Raw genomic sequence first — 20,405 nt, 5'->3', positions numbered from 1 at the left:
AGTCAACTCTTTCACGCCTACAGCCCTCGTGGGTGGGTCAGAGGAAATCCAGGGATAAAAAAGCCAGAGGTAAAGGAGAAAACTCAGTTCCTGTTTATTTACAAAAATATATATGTATATGTATATATATTAAACCCTTCCCCAGGTCCCTCCCCCAATTTCCTTTTTACTTCTACCCCCACCTCCCTTTTTAAAACGAAGGCTCCTGGGCCCAGAGGTGAGTTCCTCAGGGAAAGGTGGGCAGGAGCAGCACCAAAGGCCTACATCTCGTAGGTTGAGGGGAGGGCCGTGGGGAGCGACCATGGCCCCATCTTTGCTCTCTGAGGACGGGGCGGGTGAGGGTGGGACTCAGTCCTTGAATCCCTGAATACTGCAAAGAATGCGCTTCTGGTGTCCTGGTAGCGTGATCCCCATCTGTGCCAGGTCTCTGTGGGCAATGAAAGGGGATCGTGAGTGTGGGCCTGCCCCCCAGGAGCCCTCCCCGGCCAGGCCCGCGGGGTCCTCACTCGGCCGTCAGCTCCAGCACACACTCCATGGTGTCCAGCCCCGCTGAGCGGAAGTGCAGGATGTAGCGTTTCATGCGGATCGACTCCAGCCACTCGGGGACGCTCCGATAGGGGATCCCGTCCGAGCCACTCAAGCTGGGCAGGCGAAGTGTCACCCTGTGCGACACAGGGTACCTCAGTCCCGTGGGAGATGCAGGGGCTGTCCTCTCTGCCTTCCCGCCCCAGCCTCCCTGAAATCGGGGCTGAGCCCACGAGCATGTGCAGCCAGCATTCAAGTTGGGTGTCTGAGCACAGAGATTATCCGGACTTTGTGGATTAGCCCGGCCATTGTCTGTGAACTCCTTTCCTGGCCTGATTCCTGGCGTGCTCCCAGCAATGGGCAGGCTGACGGTCAGGTCCTGCTGCACTGACAGGCCCAGGGGAAGTGGAAGCCCCGGGGGGCCCGAACACAAGCTGATTGCCAGCCCACTTCCCACTGGAGCGGCCAGTGCGGCCTAACTGATTGGGGGCTGGTGCGAAAGTGTCCACTCTCCCAGCTGAGAGGACGCAGAGGGCAGGAGAGCGGAGGCCTGGGAAGCCGGGCAGCGTCCTGCCTTTGTCAGAGTGGCCCCTGTGAATGCTGGGAGCAGCCACTGCTCGCCACCTCCAGGCCCGGCTGTTATTCTTGCCCTCCGACACCCAGAAGACAATGAGTGTTCCTGTGCTAAAGGCAGCCAGAGCCAAAACCATTAGCAAAGTAAATCTGCTGGGGGAAAAATGTTCAACATTCCAGAAAGATTAGCACATGCAGTCTCCAGTATACGAGGGAGTTGTACTCCAAAAGATAGTTTCAAAAGTTGGAACTTGGAGCACATTTTCTTCCAGAAACAAGGTTATATATGGCGGTTTGATACAGAGGCTGGCATGCGAGGGCTGGCTTACTTGATTAAGCATTCCAAGTCCGGCCTTGCCCATCTGCCCCACCTCACCCCTGCCACCAGTTCATTCTCCACAGTCTGGCAGCAGTTTTGGTAAAACACAATTCTGATCCTAGCCATCCAATTTTAAAAACTGGTCAATAGTTCCGACGCGGAGGGTAAAGTGCAAACTTCTCAGCACAGCTGGCCCTCCTTGCACTCACCCTGCCACCTCTCCAGCTTCACATCTGCCATGGTCCCGAAACAACGCTGCCGGGATCTTGCACGATTTGTAATCAGCCTGCCCTTCGCTCCCCAACCCGCACTGGCCATGTGTCCTGTGAGACCCCACAAGGCCGTCTCTCCCAGTACTGACCTGCATCCCACTGGTGCTTGCTGGTCGCTCTGCCCGCCCCACCCAAGTGACCAAGCCTCCTGGAGTTGGTATCAGGTTGTCTGCACGGCTTGTATGTGCTTTCCATCCCTGTGCACTTGCTTCCTCTCTTCCACCAAACTAGAGCTGTCAGGGACGGGATGGCGGCTCCTCCATCAGGGGGGACCGTCCCCAGGGGCGCAGACGATAGTCCTGCCTCAGTAGTACGCTGCTCTGCCCAGAGCTCCACAGGCCCAGCACTCAGTGAATGCAGCTGAATGCCCATTTCCATTCTCCCAGATCTGTCCTCCAAAAGCCCTTGCCCTCTCCAACGTGGCTACCTGGGATCAAAGTTGGCCATGGTCCGCAGGGAGTGCGGGTTGGCAAGCAGTTGCTCCAGATGTGCCTTCAGCTGGTGGAAGGAGGGCCGACGGGCACGGTCATAGGCCCAGCAGTTCTTCATGAGTTCATAGAGAGGGGCGGGGCAGTCCACGGGAGGCGGCAGCCGGTACCCATCCTCAATGCTCTTCATTACCTGCAGTGGAGTGGGGGGCGGGATTGAGGTAGGAAGGTCACCTTCCCTGGTGGCCCCTGAGAAATCTCTGTTCACACATCACTGCGATAGAGCCTCCACCTGCCCCTGACAGTAGTAAAGAGAACAGGGAGTAAGGCAAAGGGGACCGAGGAACAAGAGTGCGGAAAAACAGCGCGTCAGGAAGAAGGAATAGGATATTTGCAGGCAAGGGCCATGGGAGGATCTCAGGAGGAGATGAGAAGTGAGTTAGGGGTGACATAGGGAGGAGGACCCCAGGCTTACCTCCTGATTGCTCATCTCCCCGTAGGGCTTGTCTCCAAAGCTCAACACCTCCCACATCACAATCCCAAAGCTCCACACATCGCTGGCTGTGGTGAAGGTGCGATGGGCAATGGCTTCAGGGGCTGTCCAACGGATGGGGATCTTTCCTCCCTAACAGGGGACGTAGGACAGAAAGGTGACGTGTTTCAGGGCATGGTGGGGGGAGGGGGAGAGAAAACACCTGTGCGAAGGGATGAGTAATTATTGTGCCCACAAGAGCATGTGTGCTGTACTTGTGCACGTGACTATACGTATTGCGTGCACGCTTGTGTACATGTGTGTGCTTGTGTGTGTGTGCGTGGTGAGTACAGGGCTCTAACCTGGGTTTCATATGTGCCATCAAAGTTGTCCAGGAGGCGGGTCAGGCCAAAGTCAGACACCTTGCAGCACAGGTTCTGACTCACTAAGATGTTCCTGGCGGCGAGGTCCCGGTGGACGTAACTGTGGTCACTGAGGTAGTTCATGCCAGAGGCAATGCCCTGCAGCATGGCCACCAGCTGCCCAGGGACCAGCTGGTCCTCCCGCTCCTGCAGCAGGGTGAGTGGGCAGGTTAGGGAATGGGCAGGGTCTCCTCTTCCCAAACCAGGAGCCAATCCCAGGGATCCATGGTGCCTTCCCCTGCCCAGGTGGCTCTCCGTCCTCCTCACCCTCAGGAAGGCATCCAGGGCTCCGTTCTGCATAAACTCTGTGATGATCATGATGGGCTTTCCTGAGACACAAAGTGTACGTCAGCACGGCAGCCTCTGCCCCATGTCCACCCAGAACCAGACTTCCTGCCCTTGGCGGCATATCTTCCCTTCACTCCCGGTGGTCTCACACCCTCCTTTCTTCCTCTTGCCCTTCCCAAGCTCCTGGAGAGCCCTGCTCATACTCTTTGTGACAACGCCTTCCAGGTGCAAAATGTGTGGGTGGTTGAACTGGCCCATGATAGTTGCCTCTCGAAGGAAGTTCCACCACTGGCCGTCTGGAGAGGTGTCTTTCAAGGTCTTAATGGCCACGGTCTTGCAGTCCTGGCTAGGGATTCTCAGGGTCCCTCGATATACTTCCCCAAACTCTCCTGGAAAGAAAACAAGCCATGGCCTGATGCCCTGTCAGGCTCCCCTAGGGGATGGGCAGCCATATCCTCCAGTCCCCAGGTTTCTGTCTTCTCTGGATTAGAAAAGTGGCTTGCCCTTGTTGGGCCAGGGGCTTGGGCTGCACTTCCTGGGAAGGGGACAGGAGTCTGGAAGAGGAGTGTAGCTCTGCGACCCGTCCGGTACCGTCTCTCAGATGAGCACAGTTCTTGGCTGACAGGAGCTGCTCGGTACAGGCCAGGTGAAGGCGCTTGTGCGGCGGCACTGGGCCGTGTCCACAAAGGGCAGGCTGGGCCAGGGCCAGTGCGCCAGTGACCGCGGAAGCTAACCATTGCCTCCTCTCTTCGTGAGATCCTCTGGTCACAGCTCAGCTGGCCTGGCTGCATAATTGGCAAGGACACTACCAAGCTTTGTTCTCCTGCTCAGATCCACTTCCTCTGCTGACCCAAGGGATCAGGGCAGCCCAAGGACACTGGGCCCCTGGTGGGGTGGAATGTGGGCTGAGGGAGGCTCTGAATCTCTCCCACATTTGGGAACCAGCTGAGAATAGCCCGAGCCTGGGCACAGCGACCCCTCTCTTGACAAAGATGATGAGTGAAGGCTGTTCATCAGAAACCCCAAAACCACAGAAGCAGATGTGAAGGGAGCAGGGACGGCTCTTGGACACCAGATAAGGGGGTTACAACATGACCACAGCGATTCAAGGAAGACACAGGGTAGAACAGAGAGGGAATTCATCTAGGAGCTCTTAGGCCCTCCAAGGGGCTGGCTGGCTGGCAGCTCTGTGCTGCCACACAGGAGGGGACCTGCCCGGCTCACCTTCCCCTATGACAGTGTCCACAATCAGCCAGCCTGGGTCAAGCTCCTGGGTGAAGTCCAGGGCTCCCTGGGCAGGGTCCTCATACGCTTGGAGGTCCACATAAGGCTTCAGCCACAGCTTGTCCTCTGTGGGGAGAACAGGGAGGGCTCAGACACAGGAGCTCTAACTGCAGGGCTCAGGAGGAATTTTTGGGGGTGGTGAGGGGAGGTGGGGCCAGCAGCACTCCCCAGCCTTCTCATTCTTCTGCTCCCTTAGGACTCCCCTTTTGGCTAAAGTGGGAAAAAGTCTCTGTCCTTAGCAATGAAGTTCTTCCTCCATCCATGTGCAAAGCTCTGTGTCCCTGCCCCCAGAGGCCCAGAGCAGTGGGCCAGAAAGCTGTTCATGGACTCCAGTGACCCAATCTTCCCATGGCTCACTGACCACACTGCAAATTCCTTGCCCTTCCTCCTCACCCCTGCTAGCCAGACTCCTCTGATCACTCACACCTCATTCACATTCCCAGACAAGCCTCACTCTCACCCCTTCGCTTGGATGGACCACCGACTCCCCCTTTGGTGGGGCAGCTAATGAGGTGACCAGCAGAAAGCCCACATGCCTTGGAGGACTTCAAGGAGCCTGCTAGCAATCCCTGTCCTGCCGAGGCTCAGCCCACAGACCTGGCCAGCCAGGGTGGGGGAGGCCGCCCAGGGCCCTGGTGTCGGAACAGGGGCACCAAGAGCTACCAGGTAATTGCACAGAGCCTCTGGGGGGCTATCAGTACAAAGTTAATTAACCAAAGTTAATTAGGTAGCAAATCAGAAAGGCCCCAGAGACAACAGCCCCAATGTGTGCTCCCAGAGTTGGCCCGGCAAATGTGGGTTCTCTGGCTCCATCTCAATGGCATCTCCCAACAGCCCCCCCTCCCCAACCACATGCACACACACAGGTGCCCAGGCTCACCTCGGTTCACATCAGCGACGCGATCACGTTGCCTCTGCTGGTGTCGCTGCTGAGCTTTCCTGTGGGGGTGAGGGGACAGCTTCTTCAGCTCTGGGACGGCCGCAGGCGCCCAAGGGCCCCTGGCTGGGTTCTTCCCACAGATAACAGGGGGCGCAGGACGGTGTGGGGGTACACTGCAGCTTTTGTACTAGGGGATGGGAGGGATGCTGGGGCTGCCTTCCGGGGCTTCTGGCCAGGCAAAGGGAGCCCAGATGGTGGCCGGGGAGGGGCAGGGGCAGCACCTTGAGCGGAAGAAGAGCATCCCGAGCAGCAGAGCTACAGCCAGCAGCAGCCCGAAGATGATGGCTACGATCTCGCCTCCGGTCAGGCCCCTGGAAACTGTGGCACATGGGGTGAGAAGTCCGCAGGCTCAGAGGCCGCCGGGAGGATGGAGGCTGAAAGGGCACGCTGAGGGGCAGGGCCCTCAGTGGCCCTCAGGTGTGTGTCCCTCCCCGAGGAGATGGGGGTGTGCATGTGAGAGCGAGCACGTGGAGGCCTCACACTGGGACCACAAGCTTGGGGCTGCCTTTTTTTTTTTTAAAGATTTTATTTATTCATTTGACAGAGATAGAGACAGCCAGCGAGAGATGGAACACAAGCAGGGGGAGTGGGAGAGGAAGAAGCAGGCTCCCAGCGGAGGAGCCTGATGTGGGGCTCGATCCCAGGACGCCGGGATCATGCCCTGAGCCGAAGGCAGACGCCTAATGACTGAGCCATCCAGGCACCCCTTGGGGCTGCCTTTTGACGAGCATGAGAGGTTAGGAGATTTCATAGGAAACTGGCTGGGAGCATCCAGCATCAGAAGGTGTATCTGAAGAGATTTCTATGGGGCGGGGGGCTTCGTGAGTCCACGTGGTGCTCTCCCTGCCCCAGGCAGCTCCTGTGTGTCTGTGCACGTGTGTGTGCACGTGCATGTGTGTGTCTACGCATATGTGTGTACGCACTGTGCTCGCGTGTGTGTACACTGTATGTGCACATGTGTGTCTGCACGTGTGTGTGTGTGTGCATGGGCATACAGGAAGGGGAAAGGTCACTGACTGGAGCAGGGTCTGAGAAGTCTCAGTGGGATGACAGGTGCATGTGTGTTTGGGGTAGAACACAGGAGAACCCACCCACCTGGCGGGCTTGTCCGAAACTCATGGTCAGGGGAGAAAGGGCCAGGCCCTAGAGGGGTCAACATTCGAACTCTGACAATGTACGTGGTGTCTGGCTGCAGTTCAGTCAGCAAGACCCTAGGTTCTAGAACCATCTGGTGCCGTTCTTCATCCTGTGGATGAGAGCTAACGTTAACCGGGCTGTGCCGAGCCAGACCTGGTGGAGGGGATGGGCGGTCTTGGGATCACGTGCAATGGGGTGCACGGGGGATCAGTCAGGGCAGGGCTCTGTGAAGGCTTTTGTCCAGTTCACTGTGATCAGTATTCCCTCCGTCCTGTAACCCACACCAGATGCTGGGGTGTGCTCAGGCACGGACACTGGACACGGTCTCTCAGCCCTGCCCTCACCTGATTCAGCACATGCAGCTCATAGCTCAAGTTCCCCCCGGGGCTGCGGGGCCGGGACCCTGCCCAGGTCAGTTCCAGCTGTCGGGGTTCCTTCTTCACCAGCCTCAGGGACAGGCCTGACAGCGACTCTGTGAGTCAGGAGGGTTCCAGTGGGTTTGGAAAGAAAGAGGAAATAACTTCAATAGCTTTTCAATTGCTTCCTGCCCATCCATTTGTCCCTGTGGTCCTAAGCTCTTCTGGTTTCTTCCAGTCCCGTCCTGGTGGCTCACCTGCGTGCCCCATGCTGATGCTCAGGGAGGCGCCGGCATGTGTGGAGGTGCCCAGCCCCGACACTCCATTCTGGGCCACAACGTTAAAGGTGTAGTTGGCGTAGGGTTCAAGGCCGTTGACATGCACAGCCGGTGCTGTGAGCCCACTGGCTCCCGGGGAAAAGCGCACGCTTCCCCCACAGGGCTGGCAGGGTCCTCCATCCACCACTGCTCCCCGACACTGAGAACACCCCACAATGTACCTCACATCCTGGCGACCCCCCATATCTGCCGGGGGTTCCCATCGCAGGGAGAGCTGAGTCCCCAAAATAGAGAAGCTCAGGTTTTGGGGAACTGAGGGGGGCCCTGTAAGGAGAAGAGGGGCCGTTAGGAGGACCCAGCTTTGCTCTCATCCAAGCTGCTGGTCCCCACCTCCTCCCACCTCTGAAGGCCTTGATGGGAGATTTGATTCCAGAAATGAGGAATTACCTCATTTCTTCATTCTTCCAGGGAAAGTAAGGGCCAGGGGAGGAGCTGTAAGCATTTGGCACTGTAAAGGATGCCCAATATCTGAAAAGCTCTGGAAAAGTCCAACCTTAACATGGTCTCAACAAAGGGCCTGCACCTCCCCGCAGATGGCCAAGCCCTGCCCCCCTGGACTCACGTGTGCATGACACCTGGGGGCCCTCCCCAGGGGCTCGGAAATGGCCGCTCTCACAGGTGCAGATGGTGGCCCCCTCAGACTCTGTTGTGCTGTGTCCTGGGCACTTGAGACAATGGGGTGCACCTGTGTCCGCCCGGTAAGAGCCGCTAGGGCAGGCTGGAGAGAGAATGCAGCAGAGCCACGGATGTCCAGTTTTTACAGGCGGACTCATCCCCATTCACCCCTCCTCCCCCAATCCTTTGTACCAGAAACACCCTGCATGTGTCCCCCTGGGATGCTCAGCCACTTAGTTTAAAACTGGTCAAGACGGAGCACAGGCATCCTTCCCCCCACCCCCCGCACCTAAAGACCCTCCCCCGAGCGACCCGTGCACGTCCACATCCCCTCCTCCAGGCTCCTTACCCAGGCACGCTTCCCCGCTGCCGTCTTCCTCATAGCCAGGCTCACAGTGGCACCGCCCCACGGGCACCAACCACTCACCGTCGGGGCTGCAGTGCATGCGGGGCGTGGCTGAGGGGCCGGGGCTGGCCTGGGCATGGGGCAAGCAGGTCCCTGCCACTTCCACCAAGCCGCCGGGGCCAGGCAGAGTGTCTGGGAACCGGGCCAAGCCGTGCACAACTTCGGGACAGCGCTGGTAGAACACCCTCACGGACACCAGGGCCACACAGGCACCTGGGTTGTGGAAAGCGAGGTAGAGGCCTCGGCGGGTCAGGCGGCCCAGGGAGCAGCGCTCCACGTTCAGCTTCACGGCGCCAGATGCCAGGTCTCGGATGGTGAAGCTCTGGTCTGCAGCCACAGTAGTCACCTGGGAAGGGGAGGTGCGGGAAGCGGGCATGGGGAAGTCATGCTTCATTCCCACGGAACAGAAAACGATTGTTGGCTTAATTCTTTATAGCTGACACGACCATAAACCAAGGGCTTAGTACGTGTGAGCTAGTAAGCTAAGCGCCTTATGTGGGTTACACTGTTTGAGTCCATACAATACACCTGTGAGGCAGGGTGGATTAGCAGGGCCACTTAACAGATGGAGAAACTAAGGCTGAGAGAGGTTCCAGACCTCGTACAAGATCACACAGCTACTACATGATGGGACTGGAATCCGGTCCATGAGACGCCACAGCCCATATAATTTCCACTATTCGAAGGTGTTCCCAACCTCTGTGCCAATGAAGTGATCGGTTATAAAGTGCGTCATCATTAATTTATTACTAATAACAAACTTTACAACATCTTCCCTTTGGAAAAAAAAATGAGAGCACATCCTATAATAACATGCTCCTTATACCTCTACATTCCAGTACGTCTTCTTGAGGAGGAAAGAAAGGGTACTAGAGGGAGAGCCTGCAGAGAACGGTCTCCCCGCACAACTCCAGGCGGACCCACAGGGGTGCGTCGCACACCAGCGCCCCGCCTGCTGATAGCAGAAGTCCCAATGCCTCCTGCCAGCCTCCGCCAGGGCAGGCTGTTAGCTCACCGGAGCCGAACCCTCCGCAACAGGTGAGGCGGGCACTCCTATGGACGCTCTTCTCAGACCGGGAAACCTCGGAGGGGTTAAGCCGAGCCCGAGGGCGGCCGGGGCCGCAAAGGCACAGCGGTTCCCCCTTATCCACAGCTTGGCTTGTGGGGCTGCAGGTGTTACCCACGCTGTCAACCACGGCCGGAAACAGCTGATCCTCCTTCTGACCTTTCGTCGGAAGGTCAATAGCGGCCTGACGCTGCGTCACGTCACGTCATCACGTCGCAAGGCCGGCGTCAGGCCCCAACACCTCGCCGCTGGCCTCACCTCATCTCCTCACAAGGCATTTTATCAGCTCGCGGCATCGCCAGAAGGAAAAGGGTGAGTACAGGACAGGGAGATGTTTCGAGAGAGAGACAGATGGGGAGAGAGCCATAGGGACAGGGGCGACAGTCTGGGGACCTTCAGTACAGTGTACTGGTACAGTCGCTCGCGGTCATTACTCGTTACGGTTACTCTCCTACCGCGCCGGATGCACACGTGAGAGCCCCCCCCCCCCCCCCCACGGATGCACGCACAGGGAAGCGCTCAGCACAGCCGGGGTTCCGTGCTGCCGGGGGCTCAGGCAGCCAGCGGGGGTCCTGGGAGGTGTGCCCCGCAGCTCAGGGGGCGCGGCTCTACTCAGACCCACCTCTTGTGATCTCAAGGCCCACATTCTCGTCCTTATTTGACACCTAGACCCTCTTTCTGTTTCTGCCACTTTGTCTTTTCCTTAGCTGAGCGGGGCCACGGGAAAGAGTGAGGTAGGAAGCAGTGTTAGGACCAAACGGCGCTGGGGGGTGGGGGTGGGGTGGAGAAGCACCTTCTGGAACAAGGGCCTTCGGAGCTGGATGCCCACGTCCTGGTCACTCTCCATGTAGAGGAGGTTGAAGGTCTCCTTGCAGCCCAGAGGCCCGGCTCCCCCGGGGAAACTCTTGCAGTCCCTCACGGTGAACTGCAGCTCCACATGGACCCGAGAAGCTTCCTCCCCCCGGTAAATCCAGTTGGAGCGCAGCCAATGGTCGGTGTCTCCGCCTGCTTGCACTGGGCAGTCCTGGTACATGTAGAGGGGCGTCCCATTCAGTATCTGCTGCACCTCACTCCACTGCGGGAGGAAAATCCGAGTTAGGCTCCAAGTCATCACCTGCTCCCCAAACTCTGGTTTTCTAGAGCTGTCGACGGGGAAGCTGGTGTCAGGGCTCCCGGGCTTCATGCTACTTGTCTCTTCCCACCCTACTGCTCTCTTCCCACCCTTGGGCCCGAGGACAGTCAGTTAAATGTTTAGGGTCAGGAGTTCTTGGGATATAGAATGGGCAAGACAATACCCCCTTATCATCGGCAGCCAGCCCCGATGCCTTTGGTGAGCCCACTCCCAACTGAAGTATGAGCGCCAATTTTTACCTGTTTCATCAGCAGAGTTCTCAAAGTGCCCCAAAGGCAGACTTTTGTGGCAAAAATTTCATTCACAGAAATTTTCTGCCTATTTTTTCAAGCAAGAGGATACTACATTTAATATCAGGGCCCCTAAACTTTTGGAGGGCAAGACCACGCACAGAACTCTTCTGTATAGGGGGAACTCACCCTCTCCAATATTCCTTCTAGTTATGGTCACTATCAAAATTAACAACGGACAGGGTTGGGTGGACTCCTAGACACCATGCAGTCTACCCCCCTTAAGTGCTTTTACCTTAAAATAATTTTAAAACTTAATAGCTAGCACTAACGGGCCAGTCACTGTTGTAAGCACTTTCCATGAGGAAACTGAGTCACAGCAAGGTTAAATGACTTGCCCTATGCCCTCAGTTGTTAAGAGACAGAGCTGGGGCATGCACCCATGCACTCGAGGCTCCGGAGTTTATGCTTTATTTTGTTCCCTGGCTATTTCTCTGTTTATGTAATTATATTTGTAAACTTTGCCTGATATCCTGTTCTTATCTTTTGAGTACTCAGTTGGACAAGCCTTTTTTTTTTTTTTAACATTATTGATGTTAATCATTTGCTTGAAATATGTTTCAAATGTTTTCTTCCCCTCATGCCACTTAATTTGCTAATGATGTCTCTGATGTTGGTACCTTTAAGAATTTCACATAATATCTATCTTCTCTCCCTCTATGAATTCTGGGTTGTGTATTTTGCTTGGGAAGCTCTCCCATCCCAAACTTATAAAGATCTTCTATATTTTCTCCCAATATTTTTGTAGTTTTGGTTTTTAGGTTTTGATTTGAATCTCCCTAGAATTTATTTTTTTGTGTATAGGGTGAAATGGAGATGCAACTTTACATCCTTCTTCCTTGTTGTCTTTTTTATCTTTTTTTAAATTATGGACATCCAACTGTCAATTTACTGTCCAGTCTATACTTTGCACATTGATTTGCAATTCCAATGTTATCACATACTGAAATTTCATGTATGTGGGTTTCCTATTCTGTTCCATTGACCTGGTATTCTTGTGCAATGCCACGTGTTTTAATCATAGTTGACCTATCATATGTTCTGATATCTGGTGGGGCAAGTACTCTATTTCATGATTCTTTTTTTTTTTTTTTTTTAAGATTTTATTTATTTATTCAACAGAGAGACAGCCAGCGAGAGAGGGAACACAGGCAGGGAGAGTGGGAGAGGAAGAAGCAGGCTCCCAGCAGAGGAGCCTGATGTGGGGCTCGATCCCAGGACTCTGGGATCACACCCTGAGCCAAAGGCAGATGCTTAACGACTGCGCCACCCAGGTGCCCCTCATTATTCTTTTTCAGAAAAAAAATTCTCAATCATTCTTATGTATTTTTTCTGCCAGATGGACTTAAGAAAGGAGCTCTTAAATTCTATAAAATATCCCATTGATATTTCGGTTGCAACCCCCTTATGTTATAGAGGAGTCTGAGGCCCTTAGAATGTCTCCTTTTTCAAGGGCGTTCATTGTTACTCTCGGCTCTGGGAAAAGGCAAGAGAAAGCACCATTACCTAAGAGTTGGGTGGGGTGGGGCAGGGGCAGAAATCCAAGAGGAACGTATTTTTGCTTTATGTTAGGGAGTTCAAAGATTGGGCAAGGGTGTCCCGGCAATGAAGGCGTCCAGGGCCTATTAAGAGGAAGCTATGATGGGGAAGCCCAAGTGGAAGGCCTGGGGTGGAGGTCAGGTGGAAGGGTCGTAGGTGGTTAATGTGCAGCTCATTAGCTAGATTGCCATGGCTGTCCCTGCAGCCAGGAGCAGATGTTCCCAGCTGTAACTTGCCTCTCCCAGTCTGAGCAGTGACAGATGGGGGAGAACCAGCTGCCCAGGATCAGCAACAAGAATCCCTTCACTGATCACTCGGGCTGCTGGCTGCTCCATGGGTACATTCTGCGGAGCCTGAATTTGAGTGTGTGTGTGTGTGTGTGTGTACACATGTATGTGTTGAAAAGGTAAGGAGGAGAGGGGACAAGGTAGACATGGGGAGTATGTGACTGCTGCTGTCTTCCTGTCCTTCTGGTGCAAAGCTGTTTGGCCTGAGCTGCAAAAAGGGCCTTGCTTCCACTCCAGCCCAATCAGGGAAGAGTTATTCGGGTGGGGACAGCTGGGGCACACTGGGGGTGAAGGCCTGTGGGAGCCAGCCAATGGACCTGCAGCCCTCACTGTGGAGTGATTAGCTGGTTTATGAGATGAGGCGCCTATGATGGCTGGCCTAATCCAGGATTTTCCAAGCAGCCCCTCCTGTAGGATACATTATGGTTTAGTCTATTAATTCTAATTATAGGCCACTCTGTGGGAGAACTAAGAGTAGAGCCAGGACCCTAGGACCCAGAGGGAAAGAAAGCAAGTGACCCCAATGCCAGAAATAGAGGCTGCATTCCTACTGGAATAGGAAGAGGAAAGGGGTCCAGGACCAGAGGGGAGGAGGGCCTGAGGCCAGACTCCTGGAGGCTGAGGCAACATGCTCAGCCTCCCATGGTTCTGTGGACGGCCCTGCTGAGTGCTGGAAAGGTGCTCTCTGGGACTCACAAGAACCTACCTGTGTTCACTAGGTCTTAGGAACACCCAAGGAGGGAAGGGGCTTGGAGCAGGTTCAGACAGCCGGAATGCTTGGTGTGCCTGGGCTGGGGAGGATGGAGAAGGTGCCAAGGGCTCAGGGACCTCTAGTGGGGGAGCTTTTAACTTTGGGGAAGCAAATATCCTTTGAAGAGTTAGATGAAAACTTTGGCTCTCCTCTCCATATACATACACAACATATACACAACATAGAATACACTCTTATTGGGTCCCTGACCCTCTGAAGCCTATCTGTGCAACTCTATTGGGATAGATGGACCTCAGATTGAGGACACATCTGGTGTATTGGTACTTAGCCCTCAACCATCCCTAGTATGGTTCATCCTCTCCCTAGAGGATGTAGGCTCATCATCCCCCAAGTCCTCCTAAGTACTCAGCCCTCTCTCACTGGGGCAGGGAGGGAAGGAGCCAGGCATTGAGGCATTCTTCATGGGGTGAAGCCTGACACCCCCCCCCCCCCCAAATGTCCCATGCAGGAGGCTCTGACTCACCACCCCTCCCCCTCCCTGAGGAGACACTTCCAGTTTTTCCTGCTCTTTTCTCTGTTCCTCCACCCACCTCTCCGCCCATTTCCCACTGGCCTGCAGCTTTGAGCCTTCCCTCCCCTGACACTTACCCCATCCTCTGGGGGATCCAGCAGCCAGCCCAGCTCTCCCTGTGCTGTGCTCGTGTCCATCAGAGTGACTGAAATAGGGAGAAAATGGGCCTGTCACCTCTGGGGGAGGAGGCCCCACACATGCAACCCACATTCCTCCTCCTGGGCCCCCAGCCCCAAGGCTTTCACATCCTGTTCCTAACAGCTGTGACTTCCTGAGGTTTAGCCCAGGAAGGAGGAGTGAAGAGCTCTAGAAATTAGTCTGTCTTCCTCCGGAGTGTGAAGGGAGGAAGGCAGAGTCGGGCAAGGGTTGGAGGGCTGGATCTTTGACCAAAGTCAAGGCAGGAAGTGTTGGGAAGAGCAGCCCCACAGAAGCCTTGCACCCTCTCACTCAGCAGGGGCTGGTGCTGGCTGGGGGATCCATCAGCTGCAGAATTGGAAGCGTGGATGGGCAAGAGAGGATCTCAGCTCCTGGGGGTCAGAAGTGGGTAGGGTGTGGACAGGGGACCTTAGAGGGGGTTCCTGGGTGGGGAGGCTCCCTTCTCCTGGCAAAGGGCCTGCTCTGCCTGTGGTTGGGGGTGTGCATTGAGGGTACAAGGCACAGCTCTGAGTCTGGGAAGTAGGGGGAAGGCCAGGGAGGGTGTGCAAGCCTTCACATGTAAGGCTTGACCTGTACATCTGGGAACTCCTGCACCCCGAGTTCTAATCCATCTCCCCACGCCAGGTCCCTCTGTCCTCCGGCCTAGGATGGCATAAGGCGACTTCCCACCCCTGACTTCATAGGGTCCGGATCTCTGGGTCGGGCACCTGAGGCTGAGACGGCCTGGGAATGAGGGATCTCCACAATCGCTAGGGTGGGGGTCTGGACGCTGCCTCCCCGCAGCAGTCAGGAACTCCCTCCCCACCACCAGGTGCAAACTGCTGGCCAGGGTGACTGACCCAGGAAAGCAGTTGTTCGGGGGGTCAAAGACCAAAGACTGGCCTGGCCAGTCGATTGCCTGGCGGCGGCAGGGCAAAACATGAACGCTGGAGAGGGGTGCTTGGAGAGGGCCTCCTCTGGAATGCCGGCTCCTGGATGAGGGTGCCGGCCGAGCCCTAGGGGAGGGGGTAGGGGCGGGAGCGGGGGTCGGTACCTTCCTTGGCGCGCGCCCCCGGGGGCAGCGGGGCGCAGAGCAGCAGCAGCAGCCCGAGCCCCAGGGGCCAGCGCCGCTCCATGGCGCCGGGCCGGGACCTGGGACCTCGGCCCAGACGGCTGGGTCAGGTCGCGAGGACTGGGCGAGATGGGAGGGCCGGGCGGAGGCGGGGGGCGGGGGGCGGGGCCAGCGCCAGGGGCGGAGCCCGGCCTCACCTGGATCACCTTCTTAAAGGGACAGTAGGGCAGGAAGGAAACTTGTTAGACAGGTAATAAACTTCAGAAACCGGAGGCGTCTTGACCGGAATGAGACTGCGGGCGCCGCCTAGTGAGTGGGATTAGGAATTGACTAACCCAGTTCTAATTCTAATCCTAAACCCAACCCAGTCTTGATCCAGCCTTTAACCTAATTCTACCTCTGACTTGAACTACACCTTTTCCTTTCTAAAGGTCTAGCAACGTAATAGACACCGGGGAAGGCAGGGTTTTATGCTGCAGTAGGGGAAGCTTAAATAACCAAAATGCAAGATGGCCTACAACTCTCAGAGAAGCACCTGGAGGGGTTGGAAGAGGAAGCAAGCCCAGCCTGCAGGGCACATTAGGTGAGTCTTTAGGGAGCAGACCCTGTGAGCTGGGTTTTCAGTGGCAGAGATTGGGAAAGGCAAGGGCCTGAGGCGGGGAGCCTCAAGGTGTACTCTGGGAGTGGTGAATGGACCAGTTTGACTGCTGGGGCACAGGATTTGTCTTGGGAGCAGGGCAGAAAGGCAGGTGTGGCCAGAGCAGGGAAGATCTTGGTAAACACGTTACCATGCACTTCACAGAGCAAAAGAGAGGAATTCTGAGGGGTTCTGAGCACAAGTGTTAAGAGGGAGCAGGTCCAGCCTGCTCTACCCCTGTCTAGTTGGAGACAACCCATGTCCCTCCCATCCTCTTGGAGACTGTCTTACATTATATTTAACAAATGTTTATTCACTTTCTACTCTGTGCACATCAAGCTCTGAGAGAATCAAAGAAGAGTAAGACAGTCCCTGCCCTTTACAAGCTATTGGTCGAGGAGCATTGAGGGCTAGGGCATAAAGCAAGTGCATAGGACTAAAATGACAGCCTGGAGTAGACGCCAGCTGAGGTGTGAAATGGGAGTGACTGTGGCTCAAGGGGGAGTGGGGCATCTTCTGAGGGTGGGGGAGGCTCCAGTCCTGGGGCCCCTCCTTCCTGTACCTCTTCGGGGCTCCATCTCATTTGGGTGAATCATTCATCGTCTTTGTATCATTTAAACTGCCACATGTTTCAGTCACTGTGGAGAAAGGGAGGTGGTGCATTACAGGTGCATACTTTATTTTCAAAAATGAATATTTCTCAGGCTTTCTTCTTTTTTATACAGATACGTATAAGAAGAAAATGGCTTATAGTTTCCCGGCCCAGACTATCCTCATTGGCATAAATAAATAAATGTAATGCATGTACCTTGGCTGGAAAATTCACATTGAACAGCAAAGAAACAAAATGGAAAGTAGAATCCTCCCTCCTTCTACCCTCCCGTTCCTCTCCCCAGAGTTAACTGCCACCAATGGTGTCTTGAGATTCTCCCAGGATTTTTCCCCTAAACACACACAAGCATACTTTTAGAATGTATACAGAGGGGCCCTGGGGTACACTCAGTTATGCACCAGGGGCCTCTTTCTAATGGTAAGTACTTTGGGAAGAAGGCGGAGGCTCCTGCAGGCCCACTGGGGTCTTTGTGATTTCAGCCTGGAGGAATGGGCGGGCGGGTGAAGGGTGCACAGCCAACAGAAGGGGGGAAATGGAGCGAGCGTTGGACAATTGCTGCTAGGAAATAAGCCAGACTGTGGTGAGGTAATGCGTGTGCTCTCGCTGTAGTTTGTTAAAGTTACAAGACCCTTGGGACTGAAGGGGGTGGGGTGGGGGCTGCTCCATGCAGTGAGAGGTGGTGTGGAGAGGGCTGGAAAGGAGACTCGCTTTTGTTTTAAGATTGCTTCTCTGTCTGGGGTCTGGAAGTGATGCAGAAGGGGGACGAGAGCCCACCTTCTACCTCCATTCACGATGGTCCCACTTTTCCTCATTCCATTTGTGTGGGATGAGGCCCGCCTTGGATTTTGGCCTCTGCCCTTAACTAGCAGTGCTGCTTTTGTCAAGCTATTTACACTCCCTGGATCTTAGCTTCTTTGGACTCCGGGGATCTCGGGGGCCAGTTCCAGGAAAGATGGCAGGATTTGGAGTCAGAAGACATAGGCCGTCTCTATTCTGTGTCTCTGTTTCCTTAGCTATAAAATGGGATTAATCAGGCCCACGTCAGGGGGTAGATGTGATGATCAAAAGAGGAGAAGGTGCTCGCTAACAGTGTATTATACCCACGCTGTTGTGCTAGGAGATTGTTGGAGGTGTGGCTTACTGAGGTTCTCCTACAGGCCTCCCAGGGAGCTTCTGGAGTGAAACAACCTCAGTGACTAAGGCATCAACTTTTTTTTCTCTTAAAAGCAACTTTATTGAGGGATAATTTGCATAAAATGAATTGCACCCATTACAAGTGTACAGTTCAATGGGTTCTGACAAAGGCATACGCCCTCATAACCACTGCCTCAGTCAAGATCCAGAACAATTTCGTCACCCAGAAACGGTCCCCTGTGCCCTTTGCAAACAATCTCACCTGGGCCCCAGGCTTCCTGTCAGTATAAATCAGTGTCCCCCTGCCCCCTTTGTCCTTAGGTCCCTGCATGTTCTGGGTATTGGCAGTTGGCTCCTTCTGGTTGTTGACCAGTGTGGATGCCCTAAGACATCATTTAACACAAAAATCAAACCCAAAAGTCTTCCTCGGCTCTGCGTCCCCAGGAATTACAGGCCCCTTAGCCGACAAGGCTTCTCAGAGGGACACCTGTTTTCCCTCTTAGATGGAGAGAAGCCAAGTTGACTGGCCCTGTTCTCATTCTGTAGTTGAGAAGGAAGGGAAGCCTGTACTCCCTACAGCCTCAGACTTCCTGGGTTCTGGCTTGCTGCCACAGCCTGGACCTTAACACTTCCACGGTTCATGTTGTCCTATCCCCCGCCGGCCCTGATTCCCTCTCCTCAGCCCCACCTGGCTCTTTGCTGATCTGGGATAAGAGGGAATTTCACCCAGCCTAGGTCAAGGCCTGCCAAGTCCATAAGGTTCTGGTTAAAACACAGCCTAACCAGCAGGGTAATCCAGTAAGGTGCCAGCAACACTGACAGCATCAGTGCCAATTGGTTTATCTGATGAGTATCAGGTCCTCAGCAAGGGCCTGTGTGGATGGGACCAAACACCTTTGTTTTGGCTGCTTCAAACTGGCCTGCACTTGTAGGCAGCATGATCCAGGAGACTGTGTGGGCAGTGGGAAGCGAAAGAACAGCCCTCTCTGAATGCATTCGGCTGAATTCTGCACATCTTTGATCACAAGGCTAATTTGGTCCTTCCCTTTCCTTCTCTGTGCTCTTACCTATCTGTTCTCTGATCCTGGTTTACCATCAGGCAGCAGGGGTGGGGATAATCATAGTTACCATTTATTACTGCACCTACGCATGCTGCCAGGGCACTTCACATACATTATTTCATTTACTTCTCACACCAACCCTTTGAAGAAGGTATTATTAGTTCTATTTTATAGATGGAAAAACCTGAGGCACAGGGAATTTAAGTTACTTTAGTTCAAAGTCACTCAGTTGCAGAAGCAGGATTTGAACCCAGGTCTCTCGGACTCTGGGGCCTATGGCTCCTACTTGAGGTTGCAGAAGCAAAAGAAGTAGGTAACACCTAACTTTGGTTTTCCTACCTCCATACCTCTGTCTCCCCCAGCTTCAAACAGCATGCATTAGATTGGCCTATTTTCCTGCTTTAGAAAAAAGACTCATGTGATATGTATTCTTTGGTGTCTGAGTTCTTTCTTTTATTCTTATGTTTGTGCAACTTATTTATGCAGTTGTGTGCTAATTCATTCTCACTGCTGTATGATATTCCCTTGTATAAAGAACACCTTATTTTTTTTTAAAAGATTTTATTTTATTTATTTGACAGAGATAGAGACAGCCAGCGAGAGAGGGAACACAAGCAGGGGGAGTGGGAGAGGAAGAAGCAGGCTCATAGCAGAGGAGCCTGATGTGGGGCTCGATCCCATAACGCCAGGATCACGCCCTGAGCCGAAGGCAGACGCCTAACCGCTGTGCTACCCAGGCGCCCCAGAACACCTTATTTTTAAAGACTTCTTGACTCATGGTTAAACATTCTACACTTGAACTGCCACACTGGGTGACTCCCAGAATTTATCTGGCTTGTCTGGGTATCTCTAAAAGAGGCTTGGTCTTCCCAGAAGGTAATTCTGTTTTTAGAGGAGATTTCTTGCTAGCCCTATGGCTCCTAAATTGATTAAATGTATACAGAGGCAGCCCGTGAACAATGCCATTGCCCGGTTATCCCCCTCCACCTCCCCTACTCCTTTGTCTGTCCCTCTCTCCTTCCAGGTCACTTTGACAAGAGGAAAGCACCTGATTTGGTTCATGCCAGGAGTAGTACTGTTTTGAGACAGAGTCTGTTGGAAGTTTTCTCCAAGATGCCAGAAGCAAAAATATCTATTAGAAAGTCCTACTATTGGGGCATCTGGGTGGCTCAGTCATTAAGCATCTGCCTTCGGCTCAGGGCATAATTCCAGGGTCCTAGGATCAAGCCCCATATCAGGCTGCCTGCTCTGTGAAGAGCCTGCTTCTCCCTCTCCCTCTGCTGCTCCCCCTGCTTGTGCGTGCGTGCTCTCTCTCTCTCTCTCTCTCTCTGTCTCTCTCTCTCTGTCAAATAAATAAATAAATAAATAAAATCTTTAAAAAAGAAAAGAAAGTCCTACTATTGTCACTGAATAGCCAGATGACCTTGGGCAAATCATTTGACTGTCTTGAATCTCAGCGTCCTCATCTACAAAATGGGGAAAGTGATAGGATGTTGGTCCTAAGCGCCTACCACACAGTGTATGAGGCGGGTACAAATACGGTAAAGAATGCCAGCAGATGCTCCTGTTTCTGCTCTCCTTTTTGTGTCCTCCCCCTACAGGGTTATTTGCGAGATAGATTTGGAGAATCAGGAAGTAAGTCTTCTGAAGGAAGGAGGAGACTAAGTAGTGTCAGCCCCTGCATTAAAAGGGATGTTTGCTTGAAGTTCAGATCTCCAGAAGAGGCAAGAGAAGAATAAAGCAAGAGCTAAAACAAATCACTCTTGATCCATTTAGATTAT

At 54.1% G+C, this 20,405-nt stretch overlaps 1 protein-coding gene across 1 annotated transcript; it reads right to left on the bottom strand.

Annotated features, from left to right (window-relative positions):
• Nucleotides 1–67: 67 nt before the first annotated feature.
• EPHA1 (EPH receptor A1) lies at nucleotides 68–15,307 on the bottom strand. The gene is made up of 18 exons (XM_045792429.2): nucleotides 15,162–15,307; nucleotides 14,050–14,117; nucleotides 10,235–10,516; nucleotides 8,319–8,721; nucleotides 7,917–8,072; nucleotides 7,274–7,618; nucleotides 7,005–7,132; nucleotides 6,619–6,769; nucleotides 5,745–5,841; nucleotides 5,464–5,522; nucleotides 4,524–4,649; nucleotides 3,503–3,688; nucleotides 3,279–3,340; nucleotides 2,952–3,158; nucleotides 2,593–2,742; nucleotides 2,117–2,310; nucleotides 507–662; nucleotides 68–427 (listed from the first exon to the last, which is right to left on the bottom strand). Exons 1-18 carry the CDS (start codon nucleotides 15,241–15,243, stop codon nucleotides 349–351), a joined length of 2,931 nt encoding a protein of 976 aa, XP_045648385.2. The 5' UTR covers nucleotides 15,244–15,307; the 3' UTR covers nucleotides 68–348.
• Nucleotides 15,308–20,405: the final 5,098 nt, after the last annotated feature.

Source organism: Ursus americanus, chromosome 3, assembly GCF_024610735.1.
Source record: "Ursus americanus isolate L20-20 chromosome 3, mUrsAme1.1.p, whole genome shotgun sequence".
Classification (NCBI taxonomy): domain Eukaryota; kingdom Metazoa; phylum Chordata; class Mammalia; order Carnivora; family Ursidae; genus Ursus; species Ursus americanus.
Note: the sequence above shows the minus strand (reverse complement) of the source record. Positions and strands in the feature narration are given on the sequence as shown.

What these genes read in the sequence shown, in the direction of transcription:
- EPHA1 (XM_045792429.2), bottom strand. Translation starts at nt 15,243, where the DNA reads ATGGAGCGGCGCTGGCCCCTGGGGCTCGGGCTGCTGCTGCTGCTCTGC. An exon ending in GTTTCGGACAAGCCCGCCAG is followed by an intron (nt 5,842 to 6,618) that starts GTGGGTGGGTTC and finishes CATGTGCCACAG; the next exon opens with TTTCCAGGGGCCTGACCGGA. An exon ending in CCCTGGATGCCTTCCTGAGG is followed by an intron (nt 3,159 to 3,278) that starts GTGAGGAGGACG and finishes ACCCTGCTGCAG; the next exon opens with GAGCGGGAGGACCAGCTGGT.